This window comes from Macrobrachium rosenbergii, chromosome 13, assembly GCF_040412425.1.
Source record: "Macrobrachium rosenbergii isolate ZJJX-2024 chromosome 13, ASM4041242v1, whole genome shotgun sequence".
Taxonomy (NCBI): Eukaryota; Metazoa; Arthropoda; class Malacostraca; order Decapoda; family Palaemonidae; genus Macrobrachium; species Macrobrachium rosenbergii.
In genome coordinates, this window is record NC_089753.1 from 34,653,913 (window position 1) to 34,676,057 (window position 22,145).

The following is a 22,145-nucleotide window of genomic DNA, read 5'->3' on the forward strand; positions in this document are numbered from 1 at the left end:
GCAACGATGTTGGATATGCCACCACCGGGCCGTGGTTAAAAATTCATGGGCCGCGGCTCATGTAGCATTATACCGAGACCACCGGAAGATAGATCTATTTTCGGTGGCCTTGATTATATGCTGTACAGAAAATTTGATTGCGCCGAAGAAGCTTGGACGCATTTGGTACTTGTTTGTAAGTATAGTGCAATATTTTCTGATACTCTCCTAGTTTCTGCAGTTTGGCCTCACCTTCCCTAGTCAGTATTGTCTCATCTGTAAACATCAACCATTTCGTATCTTATCCCACAGCGTTGTTGCTGTTTCTGATTCCACTGTTCGATTTCTCGCATCGTTTTATCTTTAGAGAAAATTAAAAGCTATGAAGATCTAACCTATCTTTGTCTCATAACTGCTTATACACCAAACGAGTCATTCCCCCGTCTGCATATTCTAATACACTTGACTTCCATAATAAATATTCTCCGTAGGGGATGGTCCCGTCAGTGCATCTGACATGGTGCACTGTAGGCATTAGCTGCACCCACTTTTTGCCTTTTACTCTGCTTCCATTCATGCTTCTTTTCTTCCACCTTGTTGTCCAACCACTCTAACTGCCTCTTTTTCACTGTCTTAGGCTCTGAATGGCCGGAAGTGACCCAGTGCTTGGCAAATTTTCGTAAGTCAATCAGTCATAATGAACATTTTTAACCAACGCATACACGCGCGCGCGAACACACACAAAGGCATTATATATAATGTATATATACTGTAAATATATACTGTATATTTATATATATTGATATATATACATAATTGTTAAATGTCACCGACCACGTTCTATGTTTGATTAAAGCATGGTACTGCCAATCATGATAAACAGTTAAATCATAATAAAGTTACATAACCTTGCACTAAAATGAAACTAACACAATCTACGTTGAGTTTATCAGTGAAGGAAGGTTGGCCTTCCTGCTTCCTTGTAATGAGCTAGGATCAATGCTGCCTAGTACAGGGAAATATATGGACAAACAGGGAATTAATGTTGGCGAATCTAGGGGACCTCTGGCAACTCACCCTGACCCCAGCCACTGAGCCATCCCACTGACTTCAGTCTTACCTACGACTCTTCAGTGGAAGGAGCACGATCAGCAGCCATGGGCCCAGAACCAGTCAACAACGTCATCCTGTTGGCTGATTGCTACAAGGTGAACATCCTGCTGTGTTTGTCTCGGCGAGATGCTGTGGCGTCTCTTTTACGTCAGTTATATGTGTTATTTGCATTAGTAGGCCATATGTGGTAAATGCTTTAGTGTAGTAATGTAAGTTAGATTCGTTTTTTGTAGTGCAATCAACTTTGACTTAACTAGGGATCCGTAAATTTAAAAAGTGCACAGTGAATTCATGCGGCTGGGAACGTGGAATTTGCAATACCATACTTTCTGCTCGCATTGCAAAGTCAGAGGAAAAATAAAAGTAACAAGTCTTGGGGCTCTTAATATACAGCGATGTGATATAAACTGTGCACTGAATATGCTGTTACTGACTGGCTGACAGCAGAAATACCATTGTGCGAGAAAATAGTCCTAAGTAACATTGTGAGTACGGGTCATGATTCCCTTTGTGTGGTTGGGTGAGAGAGGAGGAGGCCGAGCATCCTCACTTGAAATTATACTTGAATCATGAAACCAATGGTTAAAAAATCGTCACACCACATAGCCATGACAGAAAACAATTCTGCTGCAAGCTCGCTTAGCTCGGCGATTGTCAACAAAACACTTCAGAATGAGAACGTTATCTTTTTATGGTCACTCGTTTATGTCACGATTGTGGCGTTTTTTATCGTTGATCTTTGTCAAAGTGTGTCATTCTAACTGGGACATAAAATAGTCTTTTTTTAGTCGTTTTTTTTTTTTTTTTTTTTTTTTTTTTTTTTTTTGTGTGTGACGATGACTTCCCGTAAGGAAGTTAAGGATAGGGATCTATGAAAACACGTCTCTCGCTGGATATATAGATAGATATAAATAGATTTATGAAGTGTCCTTGGAAATGGCAAGACTTGCACACACACTGCGTTAATGAAAATGTATACATACTCGTGGAATCCTTGAGTATGTTGTAGTAGTAGTAGCAGCTGCTGCTATTACTAGTAGTAGTAGCAGCTGCTGCTACTACTAGCAGTAGTAGCAGCAGATTATTTTGCCATTGAACTTCGTTTTAGTGAGATATCGATGCAGGTAACATTATACACATATGGTAAGTGGAGGGAGAGAAAAAATTCATGTATAATATATGTATACATATGTTTGTTTATATATACACGTTTGTGTGTATATATATGTATATGTATTTGAATCTATTGAGAGGCATAAACCTGCCAACACAACGGAATATTGAGGACAAGGTCTAAGGTGGCCGACTGATTTATTTTCAAAACCTGTCGTGACGGCAGAGATGGTCATCCGATCAATAAAAAAAAAAGAGAGAGAGAGGGGAGGTTTTACCTTTAACCTCTTCGTGTAGGGGATCGATCCCAATCATGAGAAGGAAGGTCACGAGTAGGAGCGACAAAGGACGATGACTAGGCAAGGAATCCGAGAGGGTGGGAAGGATTCTCACGCAGTTGCCGTCTAATTCATTGATTTTGTGGCGTGACTGAACGAAAATATAAAGAAAAAGAAAACAATAATTTGAACTTGAGGAGGAGTGAGGTTTAATTACCAGTAATATGTATATATACACAAGCTTGTATATATATAATGTTTTTATCAGTTAAGTATTCATATTTGAGTGAATATGAATTTTTGTATACAATGAACATGCGGTTCACGTCAAGATTAGCGAACCCACTTGCAGCTGGGTTCGCTATTATTTACAAGAAGATTATTGGGTTCGTTATTCTTTACATGGGGAATAATCGGCTTCGCTGTCCTAGACATGAACACTTCGGTACCAGACATTTGATCCCCCGGGGGCTAGTACTAAACAAGGCGAAATAGATTTGACCCCCCCAGGGGCTAGTACTAAACACGGCGAAACAGTGTAGATGAATCACTGTTTCGCCGTGTTTAGTACTAGCCCCTGGGGTGTCAGATGTGTTTCGCCGTGTTTAGTACTAGCCCTCATGTGGAACTGGAGTTCGGACCGGAAAGGGTTGGCCATTCTTTACATGGGGAGCATTGGGTTCGCTGTTCTTGACATGATGTTGGGTTCGCTGTTCTTGACGTGATCCAAACGCTATCATGATACAACACTTATTACGGGTTTTTACAGATTTATGACACGTAAAGAAAGAATGCAGATATGAGTTCCCAATGTACTTTTAAGAATACGTGAGTTTTCACATATACTTTTTTTGACACAGGTCATCTCAAACACGAGAGCATTCAGTTTATCGAGACTGCTTCCTAACTCTACAACTAAAATTCTAGCTATTGTCCATTCTCACTGACTCGGTATAATTATGTAATATCACTTTTTAATATAAGTCCTGTGACCCCAGTCTGACTAAAGGTCAATATATTCAGTAGGAACCTCTTCGTGGAGAGATATAGCTTAATGCATGCCTTGCGTGGTGGCACACTGTAGATAGTACAGCACTGAAGGTTCGTGGCAGCGTTCCTTCTTAAGCCCGAGCTGCATTGCTTCCTGCCTTCAGCTTCTTATTTATTCCCCGTGGAATCTTCTTGTACTGCTGTCCACCTTCTTTAACTGTGCCTTGTTCTATTTTCACCTTTATTGAAGAACAAAATCTTCTGCCGACCCCTTTGAGAATTTAGACATGAGAAGTTGTCTGGCAGCTGCCTGGCGTAGACTTTTCACATTTTCTAAAAAACACGGGAGCAATTCCGATCAAACTTTGCACAAAACATTCTTGATAAAAGGGATTCACGCCTCATTCCAGTGAGTAGATGATTAAGAAATGCGGAAAGAAAAGAGGTGCAATTAGACATATCTTCTCCAGAACTAATCGACTAGAAGAGAGCATAAAACTTGCATAAAAAACTTGATGTGGTGTGGATTCAATTTTGTAAAAATCTTGGTCTCCCGGGAATATGTTCTGACCGCAATAGGGGTATAAGGTTTTATGTGTGAATGTGTAGGGAAAATTCTTAAAGATCGCCTCAAGAGGAGTAGGGCTACAGTTTTTCAAATTAAAATGCATCCATTCTTATGTAGTCCAGAGTCAAGTATTGTTTCCTGTAGGGGGGTAGAGCGGTCAGCGCACGTCACGCGGTGCGCTGTAGACAGTACTTAAGGTTCTCTGAAGTGTCCCTTTGGCCCCTAGCTGCAACCCCTTTAATTCCTTTTACTGTACCTCCGTTCGTATTATCTTTCTTCCATCTTACTTTCCACCCTGTTTCATAGTGCACCTGAGAGGTTTTCCCATCTTTCTCCTTTTAAAACCTTTAGTCTAAATTTCCCTTTCAGCGCTGAATGACCCTATAGGTACCAGTACTTAGCCTTTGTCCCAAACTTTTTATATTCCTTCCTCAAGTTTTGTTCAGACTACTGCCCCAGGGCCCAGGGGAGGTTTTGCAGGAGAACATTTACGAAAAATATGAACCTTGTGTTTGCAAACGTAGCAAGGTGGCTCAGGTGGGCAGTGTGGCCTATGGGCCTATGCTGCCCTAAAATGGAAGACTGCAGGATCTGCTAAAATACAAAACTGAGAAAAATTTTAGATATTGCAATTTTCCCTTGCCTTACTAATGATTTTGCAACTACTACAATTGGGACCCCCTAAATACTCGTGGAAAGCATTGAAGAATCATTCTGAAACTGCAGTAACTTGTGGATTAAGTGTTTCACGAGTCCGATAGGTGGCATATCTCAATTTCGAAAATTTTGCAGATACTGCAATTTTTCATTTTAGGGCAGATTAGCCGAAGAGGGTGAAACAAATGGAATGTGGTTAGTATTAAAGACTGAAATTTAGAAATGAAATTGGGAGTTTTCCCTTGTCTTACTACTGATTTTGCAGATACTGCAAATGGGCCCCCTAAATAAAGCATTGAAGAATCATTCTGAAACTGCAGTAACTTGTGTATTAGTGTTTCACGAGCCCAATAAGTGGCATATGTCAGTTTCGAAAATTTTGCAGATACTGCAGTTTTCCATTTTAGGGCAGTATGTTTTTCCTTTCTTGCCATTAAACTAACGCCTCTCTTATTTCCAGGTGTCTCACCACCTCCAGTACCCGCCTGGAACTACGAAGCTCTACAGCTACTTCGAGTCCAGAGGGGGGAAGTGAGTGTACAATCTAACCCTTTGGGAAATTTTCAAGTCATTACCATTTTAAAAGTGAGCTCTCTCGACTTCTCATTTCACCATTATCTAGGAATTTTTTTAAATGGTGATACAAAAGCACTTTGCCCTGTCATATGTTCATCATCCATTACGTCTTCAACATGGCTACCTGTGATAATATTAATGTTATGGTGTTGACATTACCTTTTAATCATTGCTAGCAGTTACGTCATTGTCTATAGTTTCTGAAGTATCTTTACCACTAGCAGTTAAGCAATCTAGATGACTGATTAATCAAAGGGTTTCATCTAACAGCTGTCATGTACTAAATATCTGTGATTACGACGCATATCCAGGGGCGTTCCTAGACATTTTGGGGCCCGGGGGGCACAGTCCCATTTGGGGCCCCCTCTTATGGGGTGGGAGGCGAGCGAAGCGAGCCAAAGCAGCTGGGGTTCTGGGGAAATTTTTAGAATATGAGCAATTGTAGGATAATTTTAAAGGCACCTGTAAATGCAAATTTCAGAAATATAGCTTGTCTTGTCATAGTAGCAATGGTTAAATTTCGCATTTGGGGAAACCCCCCCCCCCTCACATTGGGGCCCGGGGGGGCGATTTCAAACAGGCCCCCCGCCCAGGAACGCCACTGCTCATATCCATGAATTTGTTGTGTAAACTCTCTCTCTCTCTCTCTCTCTCTCTCTCTCTCTCTCTCTCTCTCTCTCTCTCTCTCTCTTTCCTAGTTCCTCGTTAGGCGAGTCGATAGAGTTGTGGGCTAGCACTCGCTAGGCCCGAGTTCGAGTCTCCGACCGTCTAATGAAGAATTAGAGGAATTTATTTCTGGTGATAGAAATTCACATCTCGCTATAATGTGGTTCGGATCCCACAATAAGCTGTAGGTCCCGTTGCTAAGTAACCAATTGGTTCTTAGCCACGTAAAGTAAGTCTAATCCTTCGGGCCAGCCCTAGGAGAGCTGTTAATCAGCTCAGTGGTCTGGTAAAGCTAAGGTATACTTTTTTTCTAACTCTCTCTTTCCTCCACCAGATTTCCCTACACTGTGTTCTTTGGACTGCAGTACATCCTGAAGAAATGGCTGGTGGGCCAGGTGGTCACCAAGGAGGTTATCCAGGAGGCGAAGGAGATCTACAACGCCGCCGTCATGGCTGACGACCTGTTCAACGAAGAAGGATGGAATTACATCCTGGAGGTACAGTTGAATCGGTCGGTTCATTTTGTGTCGTCTGGCGTTGCAGAGACAACGGTCATTGATGCTAATCTGGCACTGAGTGATTGACAATTGGATATCCATTGTAGGCATTACTTAAGGTTCTTTGCAGCGTGCCTTCGGCCCCTAGTTGCAGCAGCAACCCCTTTCGTTCCTTTTACTGTACCTCCTTTCATACTCTCTCTCTTCCATCTTACTTTCCTCGACCCTCTCCTAACAATTGTTTCACAGTGCAACTGCGAGGTTTTCCTCCTGTTACACCTTTCAAACCTACCTACTCCCAATTAACTTTCCAGCGTTGAATGACCTCATAGGTCCCAGTGCTTGGCTTTTGGCCTAAACTCTATATTCAGTTCAATAGGTCCCAGTGCTTGGCCTTTGGCCTAAATTCTATATTCAGTTCAATTCAGTCCAATTGGGTATCCGTACTTGCACAGAGGCAAACAATTTAAATGCCAGTTCAAGGCCAATGCCGTGACAACTATACTCTCGAAGTTTGTCAGAATGACGCGTTGTTCCGTAGCTTTGTAAATTTCCCTCTCGTCTTCCCTATTTTCCAGAAACACGGCGGTCGCCTCCCCGTTAAGATCAGGGCAGTCGCAGAGGGCTCCACAGTGCCCGTCAAGAACGTCCTGTTCACCGTTGAGAACACCGATCCAGCTGTTCCCTGGTTGACGTCTTATCTCGAGGTGGGTCGTACAAAGTTCTGTTACTTTTTAGTGTGTGTGTGTGTGTATGTGCATATATATATATATATATATATATATATATATATATATATATATATATATATATATATATATATATATATATATATGAGAGAGAGAGAGAGAGAGAGAGAGAGAGAATGAATGGTTTCACCCCGGTGGGGTGAGGTGGCCTTCGTCTACGCCATTTCAGTTTTTTTCATTCTGTCTCTACCTTAGCTTCAAGTCACAACAGTCGGCTGACGACTAGGTACGCAGTTCACTTGAAAGGTCAGCGCAGGCATACTGATTTGTAGGGAACGCGCCTATTCATCCGTCATCCTAGGATTTGAGGTTAGAATGTGTGTCACAAGAGAGAGAGAGAGAGAGAGAAAGAATAATATTTCGGTGACTACAGGCAAATATCAGCGTATATATACATTATATATGGAAACAAATAGTTCTCCATTTTCATTCAGACACCTGGGATGAAAAAAGGTGTCATTTTCTAAAACTAGGGTATAGTCAGTCGTGTAATAATGGCGACCTCCGGCGATTCCGGAGGAAATCTTTGGGTAGAGGGGACTCTTTTGGGTTTGATTGTTGGGTCCAGGGACCCTAGTTAGCCAGGAGAGAGAGAGAGAGAGAGAGAGAGAGAGAGAGAGAGAGAGCTTGAAACCACATACTGTAGAGACAGACACAGACCCAAAACCAACCAATAACCACCTCAGAAAAATTTGTGGTCTTGCATTCCGTCGACCATCGACGGAATAAAATAATCAGCATCATCCCGAATTGAGCTTAACATTCTTTGCGGCGTCCCTTCGGCCCCTAGCTGGAACCTCTTTCGTTCCTTTAACTGTAACTCCGTTCATATTTCTCTTTCTTCCATCTTCTAACAGTTGTTTCACAGTGCAACTGCTTTGAGGTGTTCCTCCTGTCACACCTTTCAGACCTTTTTACAGTCAGTTTCCCTTTCAGCGCTGAATGACCTCATAGGTCCCAGCCCTTGGCCTAAATTCTGTAATCCAATCCAATCCATCAGGTATTGAGATATGCTTACCAACCCACGTATTCACACGGACCCGGGTGAAAACATGACCTCCCCACCAGGACCGCCGCCCCGTGAGTGGCGTTGCAGATCAACCGAAATTACCCATTTCCTGCCATCCTCACCCCGTTCCATGATCGCACCCCACCCATTGTTTTTGTGCACGGGATGGGCCGAATTCCATGGCTGCCCTGGGGTAACCATGCCCGAGGGGTGGTTAATAAGCAGAATGAGATCAGAAATATTGCTTTGATGTAGAACAAAAAATTGTGAAAAAAGTTCCCTTCAACGATTTGCATTCAGAATTATCAGAAAGCACTGAAATGTCTGTGAAGAGAAGCTGCTATCAGTTTGGTCATAATGTGGCTGTAATACCTCCGATGAATATTAGACACCATTGGTGCATAAACTCACAGCAGACCTTAGGATTCTGTTGGGAGCGGAATTAGGTCACGGTGAGGCCCGAAAAGCCCGAATGATTGTATAATTATGACAGGACCCACTAAGTAAACTACAGACTTGACTAGTGTTAGTGCGTTTTCCTCGTCGCGTTTTGGTTATGCAAGTTTTAGGTCATTTATCTTGTAAATCGGTTCCTCTTATTGTGGAGAGAGAGAGAGAGAGAGAGAGAGAGAGAGAGAGAGAGAGAGAGAGAGAGAGAGAGAGAGAGAGAGAGAGAGAATCTATATGTAACCAGGTTTGGTTTTCATTTACATACGAATAACCTTAGATCAGTATAAAAGTGGAAATGTATACTTATCGTAAAGAGATACACACAGTGAAATTTGTAGAAAATATGACAGTTCAACTACTGTCCTCAAACAGCTCCAGGTAATGGTCACTAGCCCTTTCTCCAAAAAAAAAATGAAAAAACATCAGGTAACACACTTCCCACGACATAGGACAAAGGGTTAGTGAGCTGGCCCTGATTTTGTTCGGCCTAGTTTTTTATTTTCGAGAGAGAGAGAGAGGAATAAACAAGTAAGAATGAAAGTTATAAGAGCCTTTTAAAAGTGTATGAGAGAGAGAGAGAGAGACACACAGTCATTCATTGTGTATCCTTTTTATATTGCCCAAGGGAGAGGACCCTTTAATGATTTTAAATGATAGGATTTAGAGAGAGAGAAGGGGACCTTGCATCTATGTCAACCGTAGAATAAAGAAAGTTCCTTTTCTCCTTTTAGAAAACGAGAGAGAGAAGGGGACTTTGCATCTGTGTCTACCGTAAAGTAAAGAACGTTCCTTGCATCTGTGTCAACCGCAAAGTAAAGAAAGTTCCTTGCATCTGTGTCAACTGTAAAGTAAAGAACGTTCCTTGCATCTGTGTCAGCCGTAAAGTAAAGAAAGTTCCTTGCATCTGTGTCAACCGTAAAGTAAAGAAAGTTCCTTGCATCTGTGTCAACCGTAAAGCAAAGAACGTTCCTTGCATCTGTGTCAACCGTAAAGCAAAGAACGTTCCTTGCATCTGTGTCAACCGTAAAGCAAAGAACGTTCCTTGCATCTGTGTCAACCGTAAAGTAAAGAACGTTCCTTGCATTTCTTTCAACCGTAAAGTAAAGAACGTTCATTCTCTCCTTTTAGGAACGGGAGAGAGAGACAACCGTAGAATGAAGAAAGTTCCTTTTCTCCCTTTAGAAAACGAGAGGGAGAGAGAGAGAAGGGGACTTTGCATCTGTGTCAACCGTAAAGTAAAGAAAGTTCCTTCTCTCCTTTTAGAAAACGAGAGAGAGAGAGAGAGAGAGAGAGAGAGAGAGAGAGAGAGAGAGAGAGAGAGAGAGAGTGGCCCTTTATTCCTTTGAAATAAGACGAGAGAAGGATAGAGAGGATGGATGGAAAAAAAAAAAAGAAAAACGCTCTTTCCCCTCACGTTCCCTTTAGGAATCATGTCCGGATCTCGTAAATCATGGGCGACCCAAGGCCGGATACCTTTTGTTACAGCAAAGTAAAGACCCGTAATCGCTTCCACAATACGTAATATGCCATTCAGTCTATTTATTTATTTATTTATTTATTTATTTATTTTCTTTTTTTGTAAATCATAGTTTATTTTCTCACTGTCTTCACCCTCCTGTTGTCCTTAGGTAATCCAGGTTTTGCTGTAAGCTGCAAAAGTCGAAATCAGTAGTCAGTTTTAACACTTCATACTACTATCCATTTCAGGGACCGCGAGTCATCGTTTTTCTCAAATATCTTTCAAATTAATTATTTGATCGAAATGGTACTTTGACACGGTGTACAAGACACCTCCCGCTAATTTTTGGTAATGCAGTCCATTGTCAAATGGCGTTAGTTATGGCGTTTACTCTTGACTTACATGGTGTTGCCAAGCATCGCCAAACTATGCATTCGAACGTCCTTCATCCCCATCCCGTCCCTCCCTCTCCCCCCTCCCTCATCCCTCCCTCAACCCACTTTCCTGGCCTCCTCATCGCAGCCCCCTTTTTCCTGTCAATGGGGGATAGCGGACGTTCGATTGCGCAGTTTAGACCTGCTGACTAATGCGACTTTTGCCTTTAAAAGTCAAGAGTAAACGACTTAACACCATTTGACAATGCACTACATTACCAAAAATTAGTTGGGGGTGTCTTGTACACTGTGTCGAAGTACCATTTTGATCAAATGATTAGTTTGAAAGATATTTGAGACAAACTATGACTCGCGGTCCCTGAAATGGATAGTAGATGGTTAGAGGACATCACATAGTTTACGTCAGGAATGAAAGTTCAGTTGATCTACACATTGTATTCATAAGTATCAAGTCGTTTAATATCCAGTTCACTGCACATCGGGTATAACTTACACCCAAGGGGTATAGTAATCGGCAAGTGCTTCGTCTCTTGGTGGTCCAGTGGTCAAAAGTCGCTGTAGTACATCGTTGCTTCTAAACGGCGCAGGTGCAGTGGTTCGAGTCTCACTGTCGACGAAGCACTGATCAATTATGATTACCCTTGGGGTGTCAGTTATTCCCGAGGTATAATGAATTGCATATGAAACGATATTTGAGGCTTAATATTCGTGATTATAAAAAGATGTCGCGGTATGTGACAAAAATACATAATGCATTTATCCGAGGATGATAATATATAATGTAATTGACCAAGTCCGCAGTGCTCTTACATTTTGTGCAGTGCACAGTATGTAACATGTTTTTTCTTTTACTTCTCACGTGAAAGAGGCAAGCAAACAAAAGCAAATAAACTAACGAACCCAAACAACATGAGAGATGTAATCCTGTTAGTAAACAATCAAACACAAACAAGCAAACCCATACAACAAAAGAGATGTAATCCTGCTAACAAACAGGCAAAAACAAATAAATAAACAAACCCAAACAACATCAGAGATGTAATCCTGCAAATAAACAAACAAACCCAAACAACAAAAGAGATGTAATCCTGCTAATAAACAAACGAACAAAGCCAAACAACAAAAGAGATGTAATCCTCCTAACAAACAAACGAAAGCAAATTAAACACACAAACAAACCCAATCAACATCATAGATGTAATCCTGCTAATAAACAAACAAACCTAAACAACAAGACATGTAATCCTGCTAACAAGCAAACAAACAAACAACATCCGAGATGTAATCCTGCTAATAAACAAACGCAAACGAACAAACCCAAACAACAGAAGAGATGTAATCCTACTAGCAAACAAACAAACAAAAACAAACACACAAACAAACCCAAACAACATCAGAGATGTAATCCTGCTAACAAACAAACAAACACAAACAACATCAGAGACCCGTCTTCACTGGGTCTTATCCCCTGAGGAAGCATTAAGGGCGTATACCCTGTCCTTTGGTTTTTATCCCACCCTGTTTTGGTACACAGTGATTTGCACAAACACTTGGGGAGCCGGGAAGACCTTGGATGTGTTTATCGTATATTTTTTATTGTTGTTATATAAGCAAAGATGAATCACTGGCAACACACGTACCGAATATAAATGGAGAGAGAGAGAGAGAGAGAGAGAGAGAGAGAGAGAGATTCCAGACGTAAGTTTTTTAAAAAGAAATACTCCACTCTGTAAAAGACTCTCTCTCTCTCTCTCTCTCTCTCTCTCTCTCTCTCTCTCTCTCTCTCTCTCTCCATCCAACATGCGCAGGTATTTTTAAAACATATAATGTCCCCAAAACAAGACCGTGATAGGTATGACTTAAGGTAAAAAGAGACCTTGTTTTTATTTTATGCAGAACACATGTACTTAATTATTATGAATATTATAATTAGTATTAATATTCACAATGCGCATACAACCCTTTTTTGCAGCAGGCTGTGTAAAATGGCTTGCTATAATAACCTAAAGCTAAAAAATCGATTTAATTTTCTTGCCTATTTGCAATCGTCTGCGCGATTCATTTGTTCGTCAGCGGAAGGGCGTTACCGTTGTTTTTTTTGGGGGGGGGGGTTGGGGGGTGGGGATGATGGCACCTTTTTACAAAACGTAAATTGCACTCTGTGGAATTCTGCTCCTCTTTTCAATTTGCTGATGTCAGCCAGTATTTTACGCACACGGCAAATTGCGTGTGTTTGTGGGGATGCAAAAATGTGAGATGAAATTTCTGTCTTCGTAATGAAGAAGGATTTTTCTTCTGATGTTCAAAGTGATGTGTTGTGATCTCCACTGCAGTGGAGAATGCTAGGAAGTTTGAAAGCTAGAAATCTTTTACAATTATTATCATCGTTAAACCCTTGTATACACCTTAGTTATTATATATATATATATATATATATATATATATATATATATATATATATATATATATGTGTGTGTGTGTGTGTGTGTGTGTGTGTGTGTGTGTGTGTAATTGTAATAGCCACAATGCCCTCATAACTTTCTCGAATTCTTAGCGCTTTTTTGGATTCGCTTGTCACTACCAAGCCTTAAGATCCAAGTGCAAGAAATTTGAAGAAATTCTGATTAGGGGACCCGAGTTCGTTTCCCGCTACCGGATGTCAGAGTTTCTTCATATTTCTTGCGCTTGGATCTGAAGGCTTTGTAGTGACAAGCGAATCCAAAAAAGCGCGAAGAATTCGAGAAAGATTAAGAGGGCATTGTGGCTGTTACAATTACACATGTACCTGGTAAAAAGTGACCAGTAGATTCTACATGTATATATATATGTGTGTGTGTGTGTATGTATGTATGTATGTATGTATGTATATATATATATGTATATATAAATCAGTATATAAGCGAATACCACAGGAAGATGACAGGCAGAAGTTTGTGTGTATGCATGTTTGGAACCGCATCTTCTCCAGTGGGATGCATAGAAATTGTAATATCCTTACCTGCTTGCATGGTGTGAATGTTCCCAAATGACTAGGGGCATGAAGTTTGCAACCCCACTCCATATGCTGAGTTACAAAAAACTAGAGAAAAAAAAAATTAGCCACTGGACCATGATGTTAATTTGACGTGTTTCACCTGGGAAGAAATGTGTGTAACTGATTTATATAAGAAGGGCAAGCTAGACGTTTTGCCACCGAGGAAGACAAAGGTGAAAAAGGAGTGAGGACGGGAAGGACAAAGAGTGATGGTGCCTTGGGCTGCTGGAAGGTGTCAAGTTAGGGAAGATGTATTATTTTTTGAGGGAGACCTTTGGAAACTGGTGAGAGAGCGGGGTAGGTAGAAAAAAGGTTGCAGTGGCGAGTGTGCAGGACTGGAAAGGAATGAGGTTGAATTTGAATTTATGCTTTGTTTGGTTTAGAGAGCTTAAAAAAGCAGTTGTGGCTGGTGGCACAAATGCTAAGCTAGGTGATACAGAAAAACATATGGTTTGAAAAAAAAATTCATAGATTACCAAAAGCAAATAGAGAGTGATATACAGAAATACTAAGGCTGTAAACCTAACACCAGAAGAATAATATATTAATTCCTAATTGTTGAGAAAATGAGGTAAACAGATGCGATCTCTTGTTTGCAGACCATTTTAGTGCAAGCCTGGTATCCCATGACGGTGGCCACCATTTCGAGGATTCATAAGCAGCTCATCCACCATTACAACCAGATCTCTTCCGACGATCAGAGCCTTGTTTCGTTTTCCGTAAGTTGCGACGACTGTTGTGAAGTCGCCCAGTTCTGTTCTTTACTAAGAAAGTGAATAACAAAGCAACAGCTCTGGATTCACTAAGATCTGTTTTTTTACTGAGTCTGTGAATGACAAAGCAAAAGCTCTGTTCTTTGCTGAGTTTCTGGACATCAAAGCAACAGCTCTGGAGTCACCCAAGACTGTTCTTAACTGGGTCTCTGAATGGCAAACCAACAGCTCTGGATTCGCCAAGTTCTGTTCTTTGCTCAGTCCCTGATGTCAAAGCAAGAGATCTGGAGTCACTTGGGTCTGTTTGTTGCACAGGTTAAACTTCAGATTCACATTCTGATATAATATCAGTGATGGCGCAAATTTATGAGCCTTGAGTTGGGTAAGGTTACGAAATTTCTACTTATTTATATTTATTTTCAGTCAATGTAGACTAAAAGTGTCGAGTTTTCAAATGAATCTTTTATGAATCTGGGTAATAACATTGTAAGGGGCAAATCTAACAGTCATGGGATGAACCACCCGTTGCCACTATTACCCAGGTTGAGCATGCATGGATATTATTGCCACTTTCATCATGAACAAATCACTTCAGCCAAAATTTATACCTGTAATTTAATTCAAGCATCAAAATTTTCTTGTTGTTCAGTATCTGTTGCTTACTCTGAAGGCACTCTAGTTAGAGCTATAGGTTCACTACATGATCCCTATAGCCTCAGCTACATTGTTCCTGCTTTCAGCTCTTTCCATTCCCTTTGGTTTCTTGACACCCAGATGTCCAACTTTAGCTTTGTCAAGGCCCAGTTTTCAGTCCTCTTTTAACACCAGAATTTTCGTCCAACTTTATCTTTGTCATGGCCCAGTTTTCAGTCCCCTTTCAGCACCAAAATTTTCAGATCAACCTAGAAAAGGGTAGAATCATGACTCGGCAGTATGCTCAAGCTTTTTCCAGTAAAAATAACAGTTTTGTTTACTCCTTTTCCTCTCGACAGCTCCATGACACTGGCTATCGGGGAGTCTCTTCAGTGGAAACTGCTGCTATCGGTGGTGCTGCCCACATGATTAATTTCAAGGTAAAACTGTTTATCTCTGTTTTTGCTGGGAAGAATTGATCTTTGGTCGAGTTGCAGTACAAAATTAGTCAGATACTAAAAGCTTTGATATGACCGAAAGGTACGTGCATGCAGTTAAATTTGAGATTCATAGATACGTGCAGAGAATTGAACGACAAAACTAGCGGCCACTAACATGCAGCTGCATTCGAAAACATAATTTTTCAATGTCCACATCATACGAGTACGTACCATTCGCCTGTGCATAACATCTCTGAACGGAAGAATCCTACAAACGCCATTTCCTCGAAAGGACTTCCAATAACCGTGATTTGACACCTTTTTTTTTCTCTGGACAGTCCTCAGACACTATTGCTGGGTCCTGTCTGCTGAGAAAATACTACCACGTGGAGGGAGTTGCTGGATTCTCCGGGCCTTTCTCTGAGCATTCCACGGTCACCAGCTGGGGGCGAGAGAGAGAAAACGAAGCTCACAAAAAGATGTTGAAATCGTTTATGGGAAGTACGTTCAGAGAAGTGTACTGTAATGTATTTGGTTGTGGACTTTAAGAGATTCCCTCTTGATGATGGTGTGTATCGTAGAGAGGTTAGCTGATAATGGACCTTTAAAATCTTCAGCATTATTTTCTGTAGTCAAACACAGCACCAAGTATTTTTCCTGTGCATTTACCAAATCTTTTATCTGATTATCCAGATATCTCAACTTAACTAGAGATCTGTAGTCATCATCTACATTATTACAATGATTTTTTTTTTTGTTAGGCTGCCTACTCAGGTATGACGCACTTTCAGATAAGTCTTTTAAAATGAATGTCAAGTGTAAAACAGAGTTTAGATAAGGCTAGAAATAATTGGGATGTCATACAAAGTATCCGAATAGTTGAGGTGCTACTGTACCGAAGATAATACTATTAATGGCATGCTGAAATTAATTTAATACAATAAAGTAACCAGCCATTCTTGAAGAGGATTGCTGGGAGCCGTGAAGCCTCACCACTAGAGTTAGACAGGAATGATACTCAAGTACTAGCTTTCACGGAGATGTCCAGTCCTAGACTTTTAATTTTCAATTGCTCCCAGAGAACTTTTGAATAATTCCCTCCATTTTTTATATTTTATATTCAGTTCAAATCAAACAACCATGAACTCACAGGAAGGTTTGGCTGTGTGGTCGACTCCTACAACATTTGGCAGTGCCTAGAGAAGACCTTTGGCGAGGAATTGAAGGACCTGGTTATTGAGAACGGCAGTAAAGGTGGGATGGTCTGCGTCAGACCAGACAGTGGAGACCCGACTGAAGTTGTGCTGAGAGTAAGTGGCCACACTCATTTCTCCGAGCATTTTTGCACATGGAAAAGCCTGACATTTGAATGTCTGACATCGAATTATTCTTCTTTTTTGTTCACATACATTTTCTGAAAATTCGAACTCTTGTATTGAGACATTGCTGTTCTCAGAGATTTTTGTAGGAAGACATTGCTGTTCTCAGAGATTTTCGTATTAAGACACTGCTGCGCTCTGGGATTTGTTTTAAGAAATTGATGTTCTTAGAGATTTTTGTATTAAGAAATTGCTCATGTCAGAGATTTGCATTAAGAAATTGCTGCTCTCTGAGATTTGTTTGAAGAAATTGATGTTCTCTGAGATTTTTGTATTAAGAAATTGCTCATGTCAGAGATTTGCAGTAAGAAATTGCTGTTCTCTGAGATTTTTGTATTAAGAAATTGATGTTCTCAGAGATTTGTCTTAAGAAATTGCTGCTTTCAGAGATTTGTATTAAGAAATTGCTGTTCTCTGAGATTTTCGTATTAAGACATTGCTGCTCCCTGAGATTTTTGTATTAAGAAATTGCTGTTCTCTGAGATTTTTGTATTAGGAAATTGCTGCTCTCTGAGATTTTTGTATTAAGAAATTGCTGTTCTCAGATATTTCCATTAAGAAATTGCTGTTCTCAGAGATTTCCATTAAGAAATTGCTGTTCTCAGAGATTTCCATTAAGAAATTGCTGTTCTCAGAGATTTCCATTAAGAAATTGCTGTTCTCAGAGATTTCCATTAAGAAATTGCTGTTCTCAGAGAATTCGTGCAGATGATTATGATACTATAATAATGACCCTCACTCATTGATCATGATTGGAAATAAATTTGAGGTTCAGGCTGAGCCATCCACTGGCCCCTTTGGCTGCGTGAGTGATTTCATATTCAAAATAGTATCTCAGTAATAGTTTGTTGTTGCAGGAGTCAGCAAACAATAAGTTAGGGTAAATGGTCTTTAGCATAAACAGCAAACGATTTATGATATAATTTACTATAAACATTGATTTCTGGTGCTACCATTTATAACGTCTTCAGACCACATCGACAAAACTGAAGTTACCAATACAAATTCCTTTTACATCATTTCCAGTGCCTCGAGATCCTAGAGAAGGCCTTTGGGACCGAAAAGAACTCGAAAGGCTACAGGGTTCTGCCCGAATACATTAAAGTAGTCCAGGCTGACGGCATCAACTACCAAGCTCTGGGTAAGATTCGTTGATACTTTTAGAGGCCCATTCTCCTAATTTGCCAGATATGGAGTGCAGTTCAGGTTTCCTCTTTTGCTGGCGTCTATGACTTTGAATCTATGGCCAACTTGTTTATTGGTTGTTTATAATTCTTGAAACCTTGACAAGTGATAAATTACAGGCCCCAAACAATTTCAGAAAAGCTTCGTCCTCCAGAATAGGTTAGTTTTATTGTTTATGTGTACAGTAGTGTCATATCTCACTCATTTAATTTGCAAATTATACAGCCTCATTCTAAATATCTTTAAAATCAGCTTCCAATCATTCAGCACTAATAACCCATTTCTTACAATTTAGCTTCCATACTGAAAGCCATGGAAGAAAATGGCTGGGCAGCCAACAATGTTTCATTTGGAGCAGGCGCTGCGCTTCTACAGAGGGTAAGGGCATTGTAAACCTTTCTCCGTTCATATTACATAGTAACTTATTTGCAGAATTAATATCTGTTGTAATTCACAGTTAACTCCTACATATCTTTCAAGTGGCTCTCATTTTGACAAGTTTATTAACTGTTTACGTGGATATTTTTTGTTACAGAAGATCTAGGTAGCCTGATAATTACCATAATTTCTGGGGCTTTTAGCTTTTATGGGAAATAGGATGAACATCATTTAAATCAAAACAAGATAGTTTTAACAACGATATTCATATGTGCAGAAGCAAAATGAAAATGCAAGGCCAATCTTAACCCAGTGCAGAATAAATTTTGTGTCTGGAGAGAACTACCACACAGGCTGTGACCAACCAGTCTCAAAGCACCCGAGTCTAACTCTGACGGGGGGTAAAATCATCTTTGCTCTCATACCCAACAGATAGACAGAGACACCCAGAGATGTGCCTACAAGTGCAGCCTGGCTGAAGTCAACGGAGAGGACATCGAAGTCTTCAAGCAGCCCATCACTGACCCAGGGAAGAACAGCAAGAAGGGGCGACTGGCTCTCCATTGCACGGATGGCGTCTACACCACCGTCAAGGCTTCGGAATCGAGCGAAGAACAGGTAAGAGAGTCTTAGATCATAATGACTGCGTTAGTTGTTAAGTTTCTGTAGAGGTTGACGGTACTGGCAAGAAAAAGCGTCACCAAATCTGGACCGAAAGGAAATCAACTCCCTAGGGGGGGGCAGTGCTGTCAATGCACCTCATGCGATGCAATGGAGGCGTTACTTAAGGTTCTTTGCTGCGTCCCTTCGGCCCCTAGCTGCGACTGCTTTCATTCCTTTTACTGTACCTCCGTTCATATTCTCTTTCTTCCATCTTACTGTCCATCCTCTCCTAATAATTGATTACTGTTAATTTCCATTTCAGCGCTGAATGGCCTCAGTTGCCTCAGTGCTTGGCACGTATGCCTAAAATCTTTAAATCAATCAATCAGTGAAAGGAAAACAAGGTGCTGAAAAAAGGGGGCCAGAAGGAGAAGGGAGAAAAACAAACAAAGGGTACAAGAATGAGGGAAAGCAAAGGCAAGGTAAGAATTCCACAGCCCGGACAGAAATGATGTTACCAAACTAAGTGCAGTCATGCTTTATCAACACCTTTATCAGCAGTTATTTACTTTTAGCATAATGAGAGATACTCAGTCCTTAGTGCACGTTTGTCTCTTTTCAGTTTAACCGAGTATAACGCCTTGTCCGTGATTCTTCACATCCTGATCTTCATTTCCGCATGTCCTTTCTTTCATTATCGCCATGACCTTGTTGCTTTCTTTTTCTGCAAACCATCATTTTTCATGGCTATTCTTCCCACCAGAGATCTCTCTAACTTTATTTCCCCCCATGTCCTTCACAATCACTGACCATATTATCCTCTTCGTCCCTCCGGCAGGACCAACTCGTGACCGTCTTCGAGAACGGCGAACTCCTGAAGGACTTCACGTTCGAGGAGGTCTGCCAGAGAGCAGAAATATCAGGCAGCGACATCGACATCCTGAAGTTCATCGCAGAGGATGCTGCCAAGTAGAAGAAGAAGAAGATTCTTCTGAACAGAAAGTGTTTCCACGTTGGAACAACTCCTCTTTGAGTTGAGGGTGCTTCTGAGTTGAAAAGTTAAGAGTAAGGGATTTTTCTTAGCGGAGATGTGCTTGAGTAGAATGAGCACTTAGATACAGTAAAAGTTGCTATTAAGTAGATGATGTTAGTAGAGGAGTATTTTAAGTAGGTGTTCCTGAGGTACAGAGTGCTTCTGAGTAGAAGCGAATCGTCTGACATTAACCAGAAACTGATTCTTAATGACGTTACCCAATATTCACTTTAGACTTGCATGGTATCAGTCAGATAGCCCCGTTTTTGGGGCTGTCCTTGCCAGATGTCAGATCATGATCCAGTTATCCAACAGGATGGCATCACCCAGATGGTTTTTTCAATATGCCTTTTTTTTTTAGGTCGTGCCATTCAAACCGTGTCCTCACTCTTGGCTTGATAAAGCAGGTGGCCTCTTCCTGGGGTTGTCCTAAAGCGCATGTCCCTCTGTCATCCATTTCTTATAAAGGAGAGAGAAATAAAGCTGCCAGCTTTATCTTTGTGTTATTTTAGGTCGTAAGTCACATTCCATTCAAGTTATTGAATCATTGGGGAGTAAACTAGATGGTTATATCTGGCTCATCTAGTTTAAATATTCATTGGTCAGGAATCTCAGAGCGTGTGACCAACGAGCTATGAATATTAATGTCCTCCGTAGGGGCTAGTGCCGTTAGTGCAACTCACTCGGTGCACTGTAGGTATCAATTAAGGTTCTTTGCAGCGTCTCTTCGGCCCCTAACTGCGACCCCTTTCATTCCTTCTACTGTGCCTCCGTTCATATTCTCTTTCTCCCATCTTGCTTTCCACTTTCCTAACAAATGTTTCATAGTGCAACTGCAAGGTTTTCCTCCTGTTACACCTTTCAGACCTTCTTACTGTCAGTTTCCCTTTCAGTGCTGAATGACCTCATAGGTCCCAGTGCTTGGCCTTTGGCGTAAATCTTATATATTCCAATTCCAATATTAATATCCTTTCACCGATGACCTTTTTTTCATAACTCAGTAGAGAAAATCCGTTAAGTTTTGGTGACTCGAATTTTATATATTTTTCACAGAATTCTTAATCTATTTTTATTGTATTCAGGTTCATGGCGTTATTCGTTTGAGAAAAAATCGTATTTGGTAGAAGGAATTTCTTTATAAATGAAGAGCTTTGCATTTCTCAAAAAGTATATAGTAAAGAAAAGGTTCTTTAGCGAAAAGAAAATTGTAAGAAAAGTATATTTTAGAAGACGAAGTGATTCCTTCAGTTTTAAAAATTGTAAAAAAAAATAAGTATTTTTCCTCACAACTGCCCGCCCCCAACCTTTTTTTAGGCCATTGTCACTCAATCCAGACCCCTGTAAAATTGATGGCTTAATGCATTATGACCCTCAACAAATACTGAAAAATATATATATGTATAAGTCTATATATATACATATATATATATTATATATATGTGTGTATGTGTGCATGTATATGTATATATATATATATATATATATATATATATATATATATATATATATATATATATATATATATATATATATATATATATATATATATATATATATATATATATATATATATATATATATATATATATATATTATATTTCATGTGGAGTGGCATACCCGTCATATACAACACGTATGCTGATGGACAAACTAAGATTCACCCCTCTTGTTCATATTTATTTCCCGACGTTTCGTAATTTTCCCATGATTACATTTTCAAGGGCTGTAAAAAAGATAACAACAACACGCAATTAGCATAAAACAAATGTAAATTTTTTGCCATTTAAAATTACACCATTTCTTAAAAATCACGATACATTTCAATTTACAAAGTAAGACATCTTATTGGACCAACCTTCCACCACTTTGTTCACTTTGTTTGGTTTTATGTACAGCCCTCCGTAGGGATAATTCAATCTCTGGCGGGCCCATGTACGTTTTCAAAATAAGGTGCTTCTTATATGTTGCAATTGTCTTTCAGAGTTTTCTCGTTTGTATCGTAGCTCCTGCAGAATAGGAGAGTCTTTCGTTCCTTTTTAAATTTACATTCTTCTCGTATGCTCTTCATTTCAGGCGGTATTTTGTTGTATAGTCTTGGTGCGCAGTGTTCAAATGCTCTGTTGCCTGCCTTACAATTTGTTCTAGGTTCAAATAACCTGTATGCTTCACTTGCATGTCTAATTACAATATTCATTTCGGGTCTAGAGAAGCTTAAGCGGTTTCTCGGATATGTTGGTTCATCATATTT

At 40.2% G+C, this 22,145-nt stretch overlaps 1 protein-coding gene across 1 annotated transcript; it reads left to right on the plus strand.

Moving 5' to 3' along the window:
• The first annotated feature begins 1,095 nt into the window (after positions 1 to 1,095).
• LOC136845153 (nicotinamide phosphoribosyltransferase-like) lies at positions 1,096 to 20,392 on the plus strand. Its single transcript, XM_067115102.1, has 12 exons — positions 1,096 to 1,187; positions 5,159 to 5,229; positions 6,275 to 6,437; positions 7,016 to 7,144; positions 14,133 to 14,252; positions 15,239 to 15,319; positions 15,658 to 15,820; positions 16,472 to 16,629; positions 17,725 to 17,839; positions 18,179 to 18,261; positions 18,694 to 18,879; positions 19,703 to 20,392. The coding sequence occupies exons 1-12, from the start codon at positions 1,137 to 1,139 to the stop codon at positions 19,835 to 19,837; spliced, it is 1,455 nt and encodes a 484-aa protein (XP_066971203.1). The 5' UTR covers positions 1,096 to 1,136; the 3' UTR covers positions 19,838 to 20,392.
• Positions 20,393 to 22,145: the final 1,753 nt, after the last annotated feature.

Excerpts from the sequence above, each read along its gene's own strand:
- LOC136845153 (XM_067115102.1), top strand. The coding sequence starts at position 1,137 with ATGGGCCCAGAACCAGTCAACAACGTCATCCTGTTGGCTGATTGCTAC. Across the intron at positions 6,438-7,015 it reads GATGGAATTACATCCTGGAG|AAACACGGCGGTCGCCTCCC; the intron begins GTACAGTTGAAT and ends CCTATTTTCCAG. Across the intron at positions 14,253-15,238 it reads AGAGCCTTGTTTCGTTTTCC|CTCCATGACACTGGCTATCG; the intron begins GTAAGTTGCGAC and ends TCCTCTCGACAG.